Source organism: Pollicipes pollicipes, unplaced genomic scaffold, assembly GCF_011947565.3.
Source record: "Pollicipes pollicipes isolate AB1234 unplaced genomic scaffold, Ppol_2.1 Scaffold_3805;HRSCAF=4461_pilon_pilon_pilon, whole genome shotgun sequence".
Taxonomy (NCBI): domain Eukaryota; kingdom Metazoa; phylum Arthropoda; class Thecostraca; order Pollicipedomorpha; family Pollicipedidae; genus Pollicipes; species Pollicipes pollicipes.
In genome coordinates, this window is record NW_023596378.1 from 108,836 (window position 1) to 128,421 (window position 19,586).

Sequence of the window (19,586 nt, forward strand, 5' to 3'; positions counted from 1 at the left end):
TATCCGGATATTTTGCCCATCGACGCCAGATATGAGCGACTCTACAATTATATTATTCCTGGCCTTGATCGCCGCATGTCTAATGGGGTGGCAGAATTTAAATGACGTTACTGTTGCCTCGTGGATGACTCGGTGGCCTTGAAATAGCCTCCAAAGATAGGCTGCACGTCTTTGCGTGCGAGTAGCTTAGAACCTAGAGGGGTTAGGCCTTGAGAATGACATGCCTGTGAACTGCAGAGAGTTATATTTTAGTTGGTTATTTCAGCTCAAGGCCCCATACAGATGTGGACCACTGCATTCGAATAAAGCACCACTACTTTTTACGCGGGGGGCTGTTCTCTAAAGCCAAGGACAAAAAGGAAAATTGTATCAGTTTATGCAACTTGGCCAAGTGGCTTGGCTCTCAAACCCCGTGACTGGATCTGTTAATGTTGCCGGACGTTTACCATCCCATATGCAGAAAACACATATGTTCGTCGAAAAGAGTAGCATATCTACCAACCCGAGAGCAATCTCCCCTCACAATAAAAACCCTTGTTTTGCTCTCACTATCAACTAAAAATCGTGGCAGCTGAGCGGATAAATGATGAATAAACTTAACACACCAAAGGGCATATGACGCGCCAAGGTTAAGCTAGAAAGCTCCGGAGCACGGAAATCACCTAAGCCATTCATGATTAACCCAGTCCCTGTCCTCCACATCAAAAGTACTTGCCGTCGTCCATGGTCGCCTTAGAAGAGTGCCTTCGACACCTTACGGTGGCTTCTAGAGGGGTGCCTTTACTTTTTAATCAGAAGGGGCGCCTGCCTCCAATGACCCCTCCCCCCTACCCTTCTTGATCCGCATAACCGCCCCTGCATAACTACTACGCTACTGGATTAAGTACAATTTTTGATAACATAACATTTTAAATATGAATTGCTTGTTGTCAAAATAAAGTGGCCAGATCCGTTGAGAAGGAATGGGGGGGGGGGGGGGCGGAAGGGGAGTTAGTCGTCGGGCCCTCGGCACCGTTCCGCAATGATATAAAAATTGGCACCCATGGTAATAAATTAAGCTCAGAAGCAAGACTCCCGTGTTCTGGGTCCCGAGGAGGCTTTTAGGAATAATGCAGCCAATGTTCTAGATGAGGAGGCCTAACTTTGAGTTAAAAAGGGTATTTCATGCATCAGATGGTTGCGGTTTCGAATAAGTATGCCCTGTTTTGTTTTTGTTTTTGATAGTAAGGCTCCCTTGGCGGGATTTGTAGTTCCTCTCTTGAATATTAAGCATCACATTCTAAATAAGGAGGCTCTCTCTATGCATCTCTCGGTACCGTATCTCTCTGTACCGTTTTGCTGACATGCCGACAGACCCCTGTGAGGGGCCCCATTTTGTCCAGGATGCCCCTGGAAAATCCTGTCCCCCTCCAACCCAAAACTCGTGGTGCTGCCCCTGGTGCTGTCGACATGTCAGCAAAACGGTACAGGATCAGAACGATTCAAGAAGATGCAAAATAAGCAACGTTTATTGGCAAGATGAGTTCAAAATTCTTACTTAGAGTTAACAACTTTCAATATACCAGGAAATGCTAGTAAAACGACGTTGTCGTGCTTAATAACGATTGTATTAATGGCACTGAACATTTCGAGCTGTGGTCCCTCTCAAGAGCCCATGCTAACCCTGACTTTTGGGGACAAGCACAGCTCGAGATATCGGGTACCGTTATTGCGATCACTATTTAGCCCTGCAACGTCGCTTAACCGGAATCTCCATGTCTATTGAAAGCTGGCAGCTCTGTATAGAACTTAAAACTCACAATGCCGAAAAACCAGGAACTGGAGACCTTTTTGAGCGACATTAAGGTAATGGATTAAGAAAAATTGGTTTTCGTGAGCATGAGCGTCATCCCGTCCTGAGATCGTGAGGGATAAATCAGGATTGCAGGGATGAAGCTGGCATCTAAACGAGGCAACCTGACCAGAAATTGCACACCGAATTCAAAGTTTTGAAAGGAATCATTGTACAGACAAAATTAGGGTCAAAGTGAAGGAAAGACGTGTCCAAAGAACACGTCTTTTTAGATTGTGTGTCACTTGCGGGCATGGTCATGTGAGCATGTAAAGCTGAAAAGCGGGCCTGCCATAATGGGGTCAGTCATTAAGCTAGCACCAACAATGCCTACCAATTGTGATATCTCCTTGGGACAAACCATCTGGTGTTGTCCGCTTTGCCCTATCTTTCTTGGTTAAGAAACTTGGGGGGGGGGCATCAACCTCCCGATATCAGTCCGCGCTACGAAAAACGGCCAATCAGGGCGCTTGCTGTGTTTTAATTCATCGGCCATTTGCATGTGCGCGGAATGCGCGCACAGTAAACTCAGGTTGCAGGGGTGCAGCCTCCTATGTAGTTGAGTAGGGCGCTCCAGATCCCACCTCCACCTAGGAAAAAACTAGCCTCTCCAACTTTGTGAAAAAAGTTGTTCAAATCCATTGAAACCCATTTAGTAATGTATTTTGGAGTAGGTTTCGTAAATTTCCAATGTTCAGACCCGAGCTTATTGTGCGAAACTACGCCCCTGCCAGGTCGTATGCATCGAGTGGAACCACGAATGTTGTGACGTTTGCTGGTGCGTACTAGACGCACTCGGAACACAAACGCAACTGTCTCCACATGAGGTTTCGTGTGTGCTAAACAACAGGCGTTCCATGGGCACAGGGGCGCAGCCAGAGCCTTAGTAGGGGGAGGGCACTGGGTTGACACCGGGCCCCGTAGTGGTGAAGCTCCCACTAAAAAATCACCAGAGTTAGCCCATTTGATTTCGAGCGGGCACGGTTTTCGTTGTTTTATGTTCATATTAATTCCCTTAGCTGGAACAGAGGTCAGAAAGGCTACTGGAGGACGAAATTGTGTTTTGTATTATAAAAAGTCAATTATCTGGAGGAATTGGGTGTTGAATAACTGCATGGAATGGACCTCCGGTTCGGTTTATTTTACAATTGTTAAGTAGATTTTGTAGACCAGTAGAACTCAGGAACTGATCCGTCCCTCTTATCCTCTGTCTTGCTTCATCCTGCATCCTCGCGACGCCCCGCCTGCCCGGGACAGGCTGCATGCGTCAGCCACGAGTTAAGTCGACTAAGATTAAGCTTGGCCCTCCAGGTGCATGCTTGTCTGTCCCACCGTTAACCATTTTCCTTCATTCCATAGCCCCGAGATGATCAGTTCTGATCGAAAGGGCTTTAATTCCCCCCCCCCCCAAAAAAAAACCCGAAGAACTCAGGGACTTTGTCAGGGTTTGTGAGAATCTGTTCCGGGTTGGATATTGAGAATTCCTTGATATTGATGATTCCTTGAGCGTTGTCAGGCTCTAGACCAAAATGGGATGCATTTTTTTATTAATGTGACTACCAATTTCCGTCTGGGAATGTTCAACCTTCAGCCAGAAGCGATTAGTGAAAAATGGCTTACGATAGTTGTGGGCTTGCGCGCCCGCGAGTCTGCTAAACAAAAATATCTGCACCCGATATCCAGTCTCCATGGGCGGCGCCATGTCGGCCCCGCGTCTAACACCAGTTGGTGGCCAACGGGTGGACGAAAATAACGAGTGCTTGAAAGAACTACCTTTGAACGCCTGATGACATTCATTCATACGTTTATAAGGGAGTCTTGGCGTAAATTTTGGCTGCGTGATTTTTAATTGATTTCAGTTGATAATATGAACGGGTGTGCGGCATGCATGTGAAGCATGTACAGTACCGTGGACTGGTGCTTGAATCTGATGAAGGAACTGGAAGAGTAAACTTAGGATATGCAGTTTTCGTGTTGCCACAATTGTCGATCTGTTCAGAGAACAACCTCAAAATCATACATGAGAAAGGGATACCAACGTCCAATTTTTGACGTGTATGGCTTGATTATAAAACTTTCAGAAGCATCATGTCACGACGGTCGCTCTCCTGTTTCCGGTGCCCGCCGCGGAGGTGCCTGCACAGGTTGACTGCTGTTATCTGCACGGCCAACGCTGTTCGGTTTTATGAAAACTGCCATCTCGGCCATAGCTGTTCTTGTTAGTAAGATTTCAGGCGCGCATGATCAATATTTCTATGTAATTTGTTACACATTTTTGTCTGCAAAAGGAAGGATGTTCTTCGATAAACGGAAAGCGGCCTTTTTCGTTTTTGACTGCATTTCGATCCACTTGTGAACACCAGTGGGTCCTCTTACCTTTTCCGGACAAGTGGTCCCATGTGTGAAACACAGGTGGCACATTTTTGTTTCCGGCCAAGGGCTGAAGCGACATTCCGTCCCAGCGCGGGGTGTCTGTCGGCTGCCAGTGTGTGGGTGTGGGTGTGTGTGGGTGTGGGTGTGGGTGTGGGTGTGGGTGTGGGTGTGGACGTGGATGTGGATGTGGATGTGGATGTGGATGTGGATGTGGATGTGGATGTGGATGTGGATGTGGATGTGGATGTGGATGTGGATGTGTGTGTGTTGATGTGTGTGTGTGTGTGTGTGTGTGTGTGTGTGTGTGTGTGTGTGTGTGTGTGTGTGTGTGTGTGTGTGTGTGTGTGTGTGTGTGTGTGTGTGTGTGTGTGTGTGTGTGTGTGTGTGTGTGTGTGTGTGTGTGTGTGTGTGTGTGTGTGTGTGTGTGTGTGTGTGTGCGTGTGTGTGTGTGTGCGCGTGCGTCCGTGCGTGCGTCCGTGCGTGTTGGGGGGTGCGTGCATGTGTGGGTGCGTTTGTGCGTATGTGCGGGCATGTGTGCATGTGTGTGGGTGTGGGTGTGACGTGTATGTATGCATGCATGTATACATGTAAAGGCTGTCATAGCCCGAACAACGATGCTATCCTGCTATCACGTCTGTGGCCCTCGTGTTTGGTTGCAGAGCGTGCCCGTATCTAGGTTTATTAACGCCAGACTGCCGGCACGAGCGGGTCTGGCTTGAAAGACATGGCCTGGCGAGGCCCGTGGAGATCACGCCACATGTATTTGCCGTCACGTCTGGAGAGTGTCAGAGGCCTCTGAGACGCGGCCCACGCCCCATTGTGCCTGGTGCATGTCTGGCGCTCGAGAAAGGGCATGACGCCTGGCAGCTGGAGCTCGGCACGCTGTCACGCTGTCGAGCGGTCCAGACAGGCGTCCGGAGAAAACTCGAGTGGAAAATGTCGATTGCCGAAAAGTCGATAGGGATAAAGGTTGACTGGCATAAAGGTTGAATCGGGTAAACGTCACAGGACAGACAGTCGGTGGATTAAAGTGGAATTAGAAAAAAAATTAAGGACAACAAGTTCGTAGGTATAAACGTCAAGTTGTAAAAAGACCCAGTACTGAAAGTCTGCTGGGATTTGCGTCGACAGCGATAAATAAGAAAAGGTAAAAAGACGAAAATCCAGCGGGATAAGAGCCGGCAGGAAGTCCACGTGACACTTCTGAGTGATAATGATGGTTCAGTGATGCTCATGAACACAGCTTGAAACGCCTAGTGCTAGTGCATATCAGGTAAAATTGCATGTCACTGAGGGAAAATCCCTGCCTGGGTAAGCGCTTGACTGCTAGACAAGAAACAAAAAGAAGTGTTCAGTGCCACAAAATCTCAGTGAAAACTAGAAGAGAGTGAGGTTCCACGGGGGTCGGTGTTTGGTCTTTTGCTCTTCATTGTTTTTGTGAATGATATTGAGATAGGATTAGGTAGTAAGGTGTTAGGACTTGCTGCCGATGTTATATTGGTAGGGCTGTCGAAAAATGCCTATCATGTGAACCAAATTCAGCTTGACTTAAATGAGCTAGTGAAATGGGCTTCTCTGTGGCGGATGTCATTAAACTACAAGTGCAAGGTGATACATCTGTGCCTTGAGTTTTGCAGTTTGTAGGTGGTGCATTAAGGCTGTTGGCAGCGAGGGCATTAGCTATAAAGTAGAGGCCTGGAGATAGACCAGACTGAGGAAAAAAGGTCTTAGGAGTTGCAATTTATTGGGATTTAAAGGACGAAAAGCCATGTGGGGCTGCGAGGAGCAAGGCACTTTGGATGCTAAGATTTATTAACAAGAATGTCCTCTACAAGGGTACGAATGTTGTCAAAAAGATGTGCTTGGCTTATGTCAGACCATACCTAGAGTATTGTGTACAGGCCTGGTCCCCATTTTCTCCAAAATAGCGATAGTGTGGAAAGAGTACAATGAAAAGCAACTAGGATGATAACTGGGATCGGCGGCATAAAATATAAGGATAGGCTTTGGGCCTCGGATCTGCATTCACTGAAATATCGTAGACTTGGAGGAAATCTGATAGTGGTATTCAAGATTTTGATAGGGATAGATAAGGCAGATATACATGGAGCACTGGAAATTAGACGAGACATGGAGGAAACCAGTTCCATTTAGCAAAACGTAGAAGTAGAACTTGGAAGAGTCGGATGTCATTTAGTCAAAGAGTAGTGATCCGTTTGAATGGATTGACGAACAAAGCTGTGGAAAGTCTCTCTCTAGCAGCATTTAAAACCCGTTTGGACAAGCTGTAACGGCCTATAGATCTCATTTGTAGCTAAATTCATGCAGCCAAGTAGCAAGATAAGTTTCGAGGATGCTTACGGAACCTCAGATAGGCCAGCCTGGATGGGGCCTTGCGGCTCTTTGTTGGCTAAATGGCTCTATGTCTTTATGTTGCACCTTTGAAGATATTGAAACAAGCATCAGATATGACGAAATAAGCTCACTTATAAGCGTTGATGTACTTTGATGCGGAAAAAACCGCTCTAGACAACACAGTGCCTCTGTGCAGTGCTTATGCCCTTCAAAATGTCATTGTTTGATCGCGTCATCGTACCTTGCACAACATTAATTGAAAGCCAATTAACAGTCCTTATATCTGGAAATTGTGCTCTGGATCTGGATTGTGCTCTGGATCTGGATTGTGCTCTGGCTCTGGATCTATATCTGGAAATTGTGCTCACAAACGCCATACGTGAACGACGTGACAGGCGTATTTGTTTTGGCCCTGATTGCAGGATGGCAAATGTAATGGCGGGGTTTGAATGACGTCATATGGTGGTGTGGATGGATGGTGACCTTGAAATAGTGTACACGAAAAAGTCGGCAGATCTTCGCGGTCATATAGCTCAGTAACTAGAAGGTTCTAGGTCTTGAGAAGGGCAGGTCTGTGAACTGCACCGAATGGTCTTCAAAATGGCTGTTTCGGAGCAAAACCAACAGAAATGTGGAACACCCTCTTTAAAGGTCGACAACTCAGTGTAGCGAACTCACGGATGAAGCACGAGGATGAAGTTTCCTATTCAGTTGGTTGGAGGGGGCTGCGGGCTCCCCCCCCCCCCCCTCCGGATCTCTTAAACCTTGGGAGGAAAGTGGATCGATCCCGGGAAAACCCATTTGTTGGCGTTTTGAATGGAAGTTACCTCATTTTTCGCTGTCACACCCTCTTCCTTCTCCTGCAACACTCAGTTTGCGGAAGTACGCAACTGGCCAAATAACCATAGGGATTCCTTTCTCGCTGACATCAACCAGCAAATTTTGCATATGCAACGGGTCTACAAAATGAGAGAGTTTTTAGGGTGGCATAATGCTTACGCAGGTTCACTGCTGGCACAGTTGTACAACAGATACGTTCCGACGTCCCGCGCCCGCCCGGCGGACCCCGCCCATCCCCCCCCCCCCTCCCAACGTAACGCGCCGGGTATACCGGAGCCGCGCGCCGCCGTGTATGTCGTGAGAACCAGGTGCTGGTGCGAAACAGCTAAAACCTGTATTTTGGCGTTGTATTTAGGCTTTTAGATAGCAGCTTTCCTAAAAGGTCCTTTAAACATTTCCCTGGCCCCGTCTTACCCCATCGATAGCATCATGCTCCGTCCAGTCCTGTCCCGTCCGGTTCAGTCCGGTTTTGTCTGGTTTCGACTGGTTCCGTCTCGTTCCTTGTGGTCCTGTCCTGTGGCGTGCTGTTTCTTTCGACCGCGCCTGGTTCCATCTGAAGCTGTCTGATCGCGCCCGGTTACGCGTGGTTCCGTCCAGGGTCATGCGGTTCGATCCCGTCCCGTCCCATCTGGTCCCATCTGGTCTCGTCCGGTTTTATCCGTCTGGCTCCATCTCGCCTGTCCTCGCCTCGTACCCTCTGATGTGTTCTGGTCTCCTACGGTCCCGCCTGCTCCCTTCGCGTCCCATCCAATTCCATCAAGTTCGAATTGTCTTTCCACGTGGCCACAGCTTTATCCACCTCTGGTGCCAGGCGTGAAATTCTGATAACTCTTCTGTTTAAAACCATTTCGACAATGATGGCGTTCGGCGATGATGTTCTTTGACTAGTCCGTATATATTACCGTGTTGACTTCTGTCCCTTTCGACTCTTTGTCCTTCGACTTTTTTCGATTAGACTTTTTCCGTTCGGTACTTTGTGTGGGAACTGTCCAGACGTCGCTTGATATGAAGCGGTGCGGACATGGCACGGCGTCGTGTAGTTTAAGCACGATACAGTCGACAGGGTGCCGAGTGATCCTGGCACCGAACGGTGTCAGGCGGTCCAGACACGGCATGGCGTCAGGTTGTCCAGACACGCCATAGTGTCAGGCGGCCCGGACACAGCATGGTGTATGGTGGTCCGAGCACAGCATGGTGCCAGGCGGTCCGGACACGACATAGTGTCAGATTGTCGAGATACGCCATAGTGTCTGGCGTTCCGGACACAGCATGGTGCCAGGCGGTCCAGACATGGCATTGTGTCAGGTTGTCGAGACACGCCATAGTGTCTGGCGGGCCGGACACAGCATGGTGTCAGGCGGTCCAGACACTCCATAGTGTCTGGCGGTCCGGACACATCATGGTGTCAGGCAGTCCAGACACGGCGTCGTGTCAGGTTGTCGAGACACGCCATAGAGTCTGGCGGTCCGGACACAGCATGGTGCCCGGCGGGCCAGGCACAGAATGGTCTCAGGCCGTCCAGGCACGTCATGGTGCGTAGGCGCGGCGCGGGCGATGTATGGTGGTGGTTTCATCCGGCTTGTATGATGTCATACGTGACCGTGGTACGATACGTCCTGACGTAGGGAGAGGACCGAACCAAGCTTCCATTTATTACCCCTGATTGCATCGTTCGCGTTGCGGAATATTTCAAGCTGATATTGTTTTTCAACCGGGCGGCATCACTTGATCGTTCTGTGTGGGTGACCGGCTGCTCGGGAACTGTTGCTATTTGTAGATACTTTTGAGTCACTTAGTTCGCTTCGCTTCCTACCACTTCGCAGAACCAATGTTGTGGTAGCATTAAAAACGGTCAGTGGTTTGGGTGCGTATGAGCGCTGGACAGCCATCGTTTTGCCTGGCGTAAACGGCTCAGCCAGCGACACAGAAGCACACCACATGTCCTTCGGTCAGCGCATGGCCTGCGGCGGTGCTGGCCGTCTCCGTTGGCTTGAAAGCAGGCATTGTCGTTGCCCGTAAACAACGCTTGAGTCGATGTCCTAGCGTAAAGCAAATTCATGTACGTAGTCGCTATGTGATATGCTATGCTTTCATCACATATTCATTGCCTTCCCGTGTAACCATTTGAAACGTCTGCACCACAGTCATCTGGACCAACCAAGCTTATCTAAGTGATCCTGCCCGCTGAATCGGCTGGCGTCGCATAGCAACTTGGCCATCCACCATGGCGAAATGGCGCCGGCCGTCCAACACCTTCGGCACGTCATGACACCTATGCCGGCCCGCTTGATCGAACGCACCCCGAAAATAGCATTGTGGCCACCGTCTTCGCCTTGGGCGTGGAACGCCTTCCGTTTTGGCTCTTGATGCCCGTGCTCAGATGGCACCCGGTGCGTGCTGCACATCTGGAAAACATTTCATGAAACAAATGCAAATAAACAACATAAGGTCGCGGCGGTCGGGGCATCTACAGAATAGCTCCATTGTTCTGCATACCGGCGGTGACTTGGACTGAACCGGTATGGCCAGAGGTCGTCTCGGATTAAGGTGGTTGAGACTGGGCGGTCTCAGCTGGAAGCGCTATTCAGAACCGTATCGCGGATGAGGTGAGACCTGATGCGCCGCCGGTGGCAGGAGGCCAATGGTGGGATCGTGGCGGCGCCGGCTGTCGGTGGCACCACCGGCTGTCAGGCTCCCAGCTGACCGGTGCCGCCGCCTGATGTTGGGCTCCCAAGTGACCGGCGTCGCCGCCTGATGTCAGGCTCCCAGGTGACCGGCGTCGCTGCCTGATATCAGCCGCCGCCTGATGTCAGGCTCCCAGCTGACACGGGCCGCCGCCTGATGTCAGGCTCCCAGGTGACACGGGCCGCCGCCCAGTGTTGTACCAGTGGTGGGGTCGAGGTAGCGGCGCCGCCGCCTGAGGTCAGGCTCCCAGCTGACCCGGGCCGCCGCCCAGTGTTGTACCAGTGTTGTACCAGTGGTGGGGTCGAGGTAGCGGCGCCGCCGCCTGAGGTCAGGCTCCCAGCTGACCCGGGCCGCCGCCCAGTGTTGTACCAGTGTTGTACCAGTGGTGGGGTCGAGGTAGCGGCGCCGCCGCCTGAGGTCAGGCTCCCAGCTGATCCGGGCCGCCGCCCAGTTGCGTACCAGGGCATTGATTTTACCCGTCAGAAAGTTTGCAAACGTACAGCTAAAATAGCCATCGTTTCACTCCTATCACGGTCTAATTAGCTCCCTGCGACGTAGTGGGAATACCTTCGACTCTACATTAGTCTAAAAGTGTTGGCGCACATGATGCTACTCGATGTGACGATTCACCTGGTGTTTGTTTCATTGCTCTACGTTGCTTTGTTCGGGAGTTGCGGATTTTTTACCGTCCTGTAAGCGTGCTCAAGTGCTGTGCGCCGGGGCCCGACTGCGGCGGCAGGCAACTCCGTCGCAGCGGTTTGTCGCCGGCGTGTTATCTGGCTGTCAACACACACGGGCTTTTGTTGAGACGTTAAGATAACCTGCACTAGCCTGGCGCCCTGCCTTTCCGCAATGAGTCACCTGTCGGGGTGTGATCGAGAATGGGGTCATGGTTGTCTTCGGTCAAAGTACAGTCGCAGAGGTCTGGCAACGCAAGGTCAGGGTTACATTCACAGCATTAGTTTGTGTACTTTGGCAGGCCGGGAACTAGGGTTTATTTGACCCACGCGAGATCTTAACTCCTCAATTTGTAGCTGGCGGTGCTGATATGCGGGTTGTCAAATGCCTTGTACTGTACCGTTTTCGCCAGCTGTGCCGCCCGCTAGGTCTCATCATCACACGCGCCGAACCGCTCTCATCCACAGACGGTGTTCTCCCTCATCGTCAGCTCGTCGCTGCTGATCCTTTGGAGCCGGCCCATCTACGACATCTTCTTCCGGGAGCAGGTGGAGGGCGTGCGCTACGTTCGCGCCGGCGAGAGACCGGCGCTGACGCCGTCCGACCTGCGTTGAGCGACGCCGGCCACCATGGATGCGGCGCGGAGGGCGCGCGCCCGCCTGCGAGCTTACCCCCGCCTGCTGGCCGCCTGCGGCCCCGAGGGCGCCGCCTACGCCCGCTGCGTGGCGCTGAAGGACGGCGAGGCGCGGCGAGGAGAGTGCGAGCGCGAGTTCGGCGTGTTCCGCCAGTGTCTGCAGGACGCGGCGAGGCGGCAGGGCGGCCGCTACTGCGCCGCCGCCGCCGCCGACGCCGAGGCCGCCAGGAAGCCCGCAGCCGCCGGTGCCCGGTAGTGGTGTGGGCTGGTAGTCGCGAGAAGCGGTTGTAGCGAAGGTGTAGTGTGTGTGGCAGGGCGAATTGTGGTCGTGGTTAGTCGTTGAGGGACGTGTGTGCCAGGAACTGATGGTGGTAATGGTTGCACACTGAGTGGACGTGCCTGCATCTGACGTTTGAAGAGATCGCTCAGCCAATATGGACGTCACACCACGTGGCGGCCGCCTTTTTTATCCGGCTGGCGTTCATTGCGTATGGTGAATACCAGGATCGCGTCATGCTCGTGCCGTACACGGACGTGGACTACCACGTGTTCACCGATGCGGCGCAGTACGTGGCGCTCGGACAGAGTCCGTACCGACGCGCCACCTACCGCTACACGCCGCTGCTTGCTTGGACGCTGCTGCCCACCACCATCTGTCGGAGCTTCGGCAAACTTCTGTTTTCGGCGCTGGACGTGGTCGTGGGCGTGCTGATCCATCGGCTGGTGCTGCTGGAGGGGCACGGCCGGCGCGTGGCCGTGTGCTGCGCCGCCCTCTGGTGGTACAACCCGCTGCCAATCACCGTCTGCTCACGCGGCAACGCCGAGTCGCTGGTGCTGTGTTTGGTGCTGTACACGCTGTATCTTGCGCGGCGCCGCCTCCTGCTGCTGGCCGGCGCCGCGCTGGGTCTGGCCGTGCACGTCAAGCTATACCCGGCTGTGCTGGCGCCGGCGCTCTACTGGTCGCTGGCCGACGGGCCCGGCCTGCGGCGCTGGCTGCTGCCCAACGGCGCTCGCCTCCGGCTGGCCGGTGGCGCGCTGGTGACGTTCGCGGCGCTAACAACCGGCTGCTGGCTGCTCTATGGCGACGAGTTCCTGCAGGAGGCATACTTGTACCACCTGACCCGGCGTGACGTGCGGCACAACTTCTCCGTCTTCTTCTACCTGCTGTACCTGACGGACGAGCTAGGCCACTGGGCGCTGGCGCTGGTCACGTTTGTGCCGCAGGTGTTGCTGGTGCTCGCGCTGGCGGCCAAGTTCCACCGGCCGCGCCACCTGCTCTTCTGCGCCTTCTGCCAGACGTACGCCTTCGTCACGTTCAACAAGGTGTGCACGTCGCAGTACTTTCTGTGGTACCTGAGCCTGCTTCCGCCGGTGCTGCCGCGCCTGTCTGCCTCGTGGGCTGAGGGTGCGCTGCTGCTTGCGCTCTGGTATTTCGCGCAGGCGTGCTGGCTACTGCCGGCCTACCTGCTAGAGTTCGAGGGCCGCAGCGTGCACCGACTCGTCTGGGCCGAGAGCGTCGCCTTCTTCTGCGCCAACGTCGGCATCCTGGCGCGTCTGGTGCGCAAGTACGACGTCGCAGCGCCGGCGTCGCCGTCCGGTCGGGAGCCGGGGACGAAGGCGCGGCCGGCCGTCGGGCGGGACGGCTCTCCGCGGCGGGAGGGGGCAGCTCCCCTCGAGGCGGCGCGGCAGAGGAAGAGGGCGGGCCGCGCTCGCCGCCCGCCGGAGTAGGGCGTGGTGCCGCCGAAGAGCGAAGATTAGTGCGCCTCGCCTGTGGCTGGGGAGCGCGGCTATGGTGGCAGAGCGGTGGCGCCGCGTAGAGACGACCGAGGGGACAGCGCTGGCCACTAGTCAAGGCTACTTCTCGCCATGCTGGTACCCTGCAGGGGACGTGTGCCGATCGATTTGCCCCTTTCCATCTCCCACACCCATCCCCACCCCGCATAACGCGGTATGGTGTTGTGACTAGAATCGTGTTGTCGCTAAAATGGGATAGGTAAGGCTTGTCTTCCAGGTAAACTGGGAGGTCGGTGCGCATTGGCTCGTGGTCGTCCCTAGTTGTATGCCAAACGAGTGTCGGCTAATTTTCACGGCTAGGCTCCTTTAGGCTCGAGGTGTTGTCAGTCGTGTGAATGTGTCCTCCGATAGTCCATTAGTCTGTATCGTGAGCAGAATACAAGGAATGAATGCAACATTGTTTCCATTATACTCGTTAGCAATAATTCACCGCATGAATTATCGAGAAAAATATAGCGAGGCACTAAGATGAAATGGCCAGGACTTCGCAGCGCGCCAGCTCTCGGCCGCGGCCAACTCCAGAGAACCACCGGCTTCTACACGGCGCTAGGCCCGAGAGACGCGCCCTGGATCAAATGGCGTGTGGCTGCTGGGCGTCGGCGCCACGGCGGGGCCCTCAGGTCCTGCGCTGGGCCGCTGCCGCCGACGGGGGCCGGTCTGAGCCGGACGTGCTCGTCGGCACCACGGCGGGGCCCTCAGGTCCTGCGCTGAGCCGCTGCCGCCGACGGGGGTCGGTCTGAACCGGACGTGCTCGTCGGCACCACAGCGGGGCCTTCAGGTCCTGCGCTGCGCCGCTGCCGCCGACGGGGGCCGGTCTGAGCCGGACGTGCTCGTCGGCACCACGGCGGGGCCCTCAGGTCGTGAGCTGAGCCGCTGCCGCCGACGGGGGCCGGTCTGAGCCGGACGTGCTCGTCTCGCGATCAATACACGCCGGTCTATGTCTGGCACGGCGATCACGCTACCTGCCGCCGGCGCCGGGCGGCGTTCGACTCGAAGGACGCTCGGTTGCGGCTGCGGCCGCGCCACTGAGGCTGACTGTGCGGGATGAGATGGCGCTCGCAGATGCGGCGGCTTGGACGGACATCTGCGGTGCCGGAGACTCACTGATAGGCCGGCGCGTTTGTGTGACAGTGTGCGCGGCATGCACTGGGCTTCATTGAGCACGCATGCACCAGCTTCCATGCACCAACCGCTTTGTCTTGTCTCGCAAGCGCCCCGGAACATCGAGCCGCTCCTTTAGGAAAGCCGGGGTGACGACGCGTCGGGTGCGGAGGGAGAGAGGGGAGGGACAGACGGGCATCGATCGCCGCGGACCGCCGCCCGGCATAATCTGGACAGGTCACCGGAGACGGGCCAGCTCGGGGACGGCCGTCAGGGAGACCGACCTCGCGACGGTGGGCGTCAACTAGCCGGGTCGGTACGGCGGATGGCAGGCAGCGGCGGCCGCTGATGGACAGCACACAGACAGCGGCGGCCGGTGACGGAGAGCACGCAGACAGCGGCGACCGCTGACGGACGGCACACAGACAGCGGCGGCCGCTGACGGACGGCACGCAGACAGCTGTGGTCACCGACGGATGGCACGCAGACAGCGGCGGCTACCGACGGATGACACGCAGACAGCGGCGGCCGTTGCCGGACGGCACGCAGACAGCGGCGACCGCTGACGGACGGCACGCAGACAGCGGCGGCCGCCGACGGACGGTACGCAGACAGCGGCGGTCAGCGACGGATGGCACGCGGACAGCGGCGGCCGCTGACGGATGGCACGCGGACAGCGGCGGCCGATGACGGATGGCACGCAGACAGCGGCGGCCGCTGACGGACGGCGCGCAGACAGCGGCGGCCGCTGACGGACGGCGCGTAGACAGCGGCCGGCGATATGGCGTAGCCTGAAGCGTCACATGTGTTCAACTTTACCAGATTCAGAGCAAAATTGACTTTCTTCGGTGTCTCTGCTCAGCTTATGTCATGAACCTGAATGGCACCTTAGCTGGTCATGAGCTGAATAGTGTGTTAGCTTGTCATGAATTGAATGGTGTGCTGGCTGTACCAAGACAGCAAACTCTGAGCTGTTGTGTGTTGTATAAAAGCCTTGTAGCGAGCGGCAGCCACGGGTCTCCAACGGCTCCAAGAGCGTAGAGGAACCGATCGCCCAGACGTATAGCAATGCTCGTTTCAATGAATGTACTGGCACGAACTCTGTAATGCTTATGTCTTGAACTAAGTGCAAGTTTTGTCAGATTCTTGAGCTGTACGCATGGAGCATTATATGACTACTCGTTGATCAACTTGAAAATAAATCTGATTCGTCTTTTCTCGTCTCGAATGCAAATGTATTGCGGACATATCTCACATCTGTCCAGGATGTCCCCATCGTGGCAAAAGGTGCATGCAGGTAAAGTCTCATCCAAGGGCGCGCCGGCTAGACTCGCCCACCCATCCTCACCCACCCCCGCCGCATCAAGATTGCCAAAACTGTTCAAAAGTGATACACGCCTGGTCTTCGAAGATGATCCAAGCAACTCGGTTTATGTTGCTTGTATTAGAGTCCCTTTGGCCAGTTGTGACCATCTCGGGGCTAAGGAAGGCAGGAGAGTAGATACCGGTGAGGCAGAACTACGCGCACCTGGGATACATGTAGCATGCCTCCGTTCAAACGGGTGTCGTGAGGATTCAGGATGAAGCAAGAGCAAGGAAAGTAGGGGGTCCTAAGAAACTTTTACAAGGGAAAATGTTTCTTGAAGTACTCCATGGGTTAAAAAATCGAAGTCCGACGACTTTTTGAAACTGAGAATTTTTGGACATTGTCCCTCAACCCGACGTTGCCTTGCTCCCTAACGTGGTGGCGTTCTGGATCCATCCCTGAATACACCCTCAGTGATGTTCCACACGGGATTGTTTGGGTGGGAGGCCCTGAGTTCACTGGTTTCCGTGGTGCGCTTAAGTCTATACCGACTATCTGTTTAAGTCGTCTGAACCGGCTTCATCTGTCTGAACGAATTATAGATTATAGGTTTCAGTGATATTGAAAAATCCTCGATGTATGTATATTTTAGTGCCAGAACAACGTTCTTTGACAACCGTCACGTGAGTGACTTGCACGCAAGTTATTTAAATGCTGTCAGAGCTTGAATAATGGCGAACGATAACTCGACCTCCTCGACCTTACCAGCCGCACGTCGGCTACGGCTTGCCACACCGCCGTCGCCGTCCGTCAGCCTTTTGCGACGGTCGCTGCGTCGTTGAGGGCAAGGGCTTCAGGTGATCCTGTTAGCGGCGTCGGGCGGGTGACGAGGTGAGGGGCGAGCTAGGACCGCGCCCGCTCCTGCCGCGTCTGCCCACTCGTCCCGAGGCACAGCCGGGGTCAGTGGGCGCCGCCCGGTCGCGGCACGTGTTTGAGTCAGGTGAGGCGGACCGCTGGTGTTCCGGTCACAGCCAGGGTCGGTGGGCGCCGCCCGGTCGCGGTACGTGTTTGAGTCAGGTGAGGCGGACCGCTGGTGTTCCGGTCACAGCCAGGGTCGGTGGGCGCCGCCCGGCCGCGTCACGTGTTTGAGTCAGGTGAGGCGGACCGCTGGTGTTCCGGTCACAGCCAGGGTCGGTGGGCGCCGCCCGGTCGCGGCACGTGTTTGAGTCAGGTGAGGCGGACCGCTGGTGTTCCGGTCACAGCCAGAGTCGGAGGGCGCCGCCCGGTCGCGGCACGTGTTTGGGTCAGGTGAGGCGGACCGCTGGTCGCTGGTGTTCCGGTCACAGCCAGGGTCGGTGGGTGCCGCCCGGTCGCGGCACGTGTTTGAGTCAGGTGAGGCGGACCGCTGGTGTTCCGGTCACAGCCAGGGTCGGTGGGTACCGCCCGGTCGCGGCACGTGTTTGAGTCAGGTGAGGCGGACCGCTGGTGTTCCGGTCACAGCCAGGGTCGGTGGGCGCCGCCCGGTCGCGGCACGTGTTTGAGTCAGGTGAGGCGGACCGCTGGTGTTCCGGTCACAGCCAGGGTCGGTGGGCGCCGCCCGGTCGCGGCACGTGTTTGAGTCAGGTGAGGCGGACCGCTGGTGTTCCGGTCACAGCCAGGGTCGGTGGGTACCGCCCAGTCGCGGCACGTGCTTGAGTCAGGTGAGGCGGACCGCTGGTGTTCCGGCCAGCCGTTAGAGACCGGCCGCCGGAGTGGGCCGTCGCGCTGCCGTCTGGTGCGCCCTCAGTGGTGTGCGCGGCGGCAGCTATACCTATGTGTGGTATTTGCATTGTCCTGATGAAGTAGGCTGTCGCTAGATTTTCACGTATCTAGATATTTCACGTTAAAAATAAGCCTCATTTCCAACTAAAGTTTCCTCAATAATTCTTTCAGAGTTCCATTGTCAACGTTCAGCCAGAAGAACAATGGCGATGCCTCCCTTGACCTATAAATAGCAGCCTTTTCATTCTGCCTTTTTATGCTGAGCTAACACGTGTCGTACGCTTCTATTTACCATATTCTATTATCCCCCATATCACCGCATATGGATAGCGCGTTTAATGTGCTTCATCTCGTTTCCACCCATTGTCTGCTTTACAATAACTGGACGGTGCGTTTTCAAGGCTCGATGGGCACTAACAAAGTCGTCTCGATGACAGACATAACGCAGCTCAGGGGTGGTGGGATAGGGACAGGATATAGAAGACAGGATATAGGGACAACGGTAAAGTCAGGCCTACCCTGACCTCTGTCGATGGAGACCAGCCCTTCTAAGACGTGCTCTAAGTTCCTTACTCGATATCTGTATGTTCGATATCGTTCACCAATATATGTTTTCCCGATATCTGTTCATTTATTGTAGCCTGGTTATCTATAACAAATAAACTAAAAGCTGTTGACGATGAGCAAATGACCTCAGCCAACGTAGAGGAATCGGGGCTATGCAAACGCATATCGCGATATTTTTATGATATTTCTGCAGGCGTTGTAGGAATTTTGCATAGCTTATCCTTAGCTGAACTCTGGGTGGCGGCTATGTGGTTATGTCTTTATTTCCGTAGTGTTAGTGTTTTAGCGTAACGGTTCTTACCGAAGACAAAGTACGACAGCTACAACATTTTAATCGCTCAGGATTGTTGAGCTGAAAACCTGTGCTTGCGGCCACACACCCCGCTCGTCCTACACTAAGTAATTGGAGAAGTTTCATGTTGGCCCAGTATTTTATAAAGCGGCGGCGCTATCACCCAACGAGCGTCGTTGCCAAATGATCATTTACATATTTCTGATATGTAATCCTGGATGTTAAAACCGTTATGACCGTGAAGAAGGAATAGAGATATCCTTTCTGTAAATTTTGATTTTATGACTTGTTATACTTAATAGCCCTTTTCACGCTCTTGGTGTGCAACTGAGAAGTTGCTTTCGTATGTCCGCATGTAAAAATAAACTTCATTATAAACCAAAAGTGTAATGAACTGAGCCCAGCAATGCATTTGTTTATGGACTGTTTTCGACTTTTCCAAATTAGAATGCACGAGACTTTAGGAAGTCATGATCAGGGCATCATCGAACGTTTAATTGCAACCAAAAGCAGCTGTGTATCCAGTATGAGAACACATCTCGCTTAGGGCTGCTAATAGCTACTCAAACATAATTATGGGTATTGCGGCAATCATGATTCGTTCGTCGGATCTTCGGACGTCTGATGATGTTTTTCTTTCTTTCTTTTGTTTGCTATTGTCCGCGCTGTTTGCTGCTTATTGACATTTATCTGCAAATGATCAAACTCATAAATGCTGAATGGGCTACAATGCAGACGAATCGCGCCCGTCCATCGATTCAAAAGGGTGCAGAGCAATTGAATGTTGGAAATTGAAAGATAAATCCAAACCGGGTTGAAACCGCTCGACATCCTGGCGTGACGATGGCCTAAAACGATAGCCTCGTGCACTGCACGTGCATCTTTGGCACTTCGGCATTGAATGGAGCATGACTGGATGTCTTGTATGCATATCTCTGTGCGACAAATTTAGAGTCTCTGAGCTATGGCCTCCGTGATTCGGAGAACCACAAGACCGGCATCATGTACGCGAACGCAGCTCATATCTTGGCACTGATCACCTTAATCTTGTTATGCGTAGGTGGCGTTCGTGCCAAAGGAGCTGTGCGTTAAGTTAGGAGACTAACTGTTGATGCCGCCAATTCAAACTCCCCAAATTGTAAAGGGGTGCACAGGATCGCAAGCATTCCGTATGCCAAAGGTCGAAACTGCTGGGTTACAACAAGGGCTGCTCACTCCAAATTGTGCTGTCCTTGCAGCTGCTGTACGATGGCAACAGAGTGGTGCCAATTTCGGTTATGCTGCATGTGCGAGGTACAATCCCTTACCGGGTGGACTCGATCGAAGTATCTCACCCAGTCACCCATCTATCTTGAACTCCATCACCGCT

General features: G+C 53.9%; 1 protein-coding gene across 1 annotated transcript; it reads left to right on the forward strand.

Annotated features, from left to right (window-relative positions):
• The first annotated feature begins 11,391 nt into the window (after positions 1-11,391).
• LOC119093002 (GPI mannosyltransferase 1) lies at positions 11,392-13,585 on the forward strand. Its single transcript, XM_037215896.1, has 3 exons — positions 11,392-11,397; positions 11,464-11,565; positions 11,826-13,585. Exons 1-3 carry the CDS (start codon positions 11,392-11,394, stop codon positions 13,122-13,124), a joined length of 1,407 nt encoding a protein of 468 aa, XP_037071791.1. The 3' UTR covers positions 13,125-13,585.
• Positions 13,586-19,586: the final 6,001 nt, after the last annotated feature.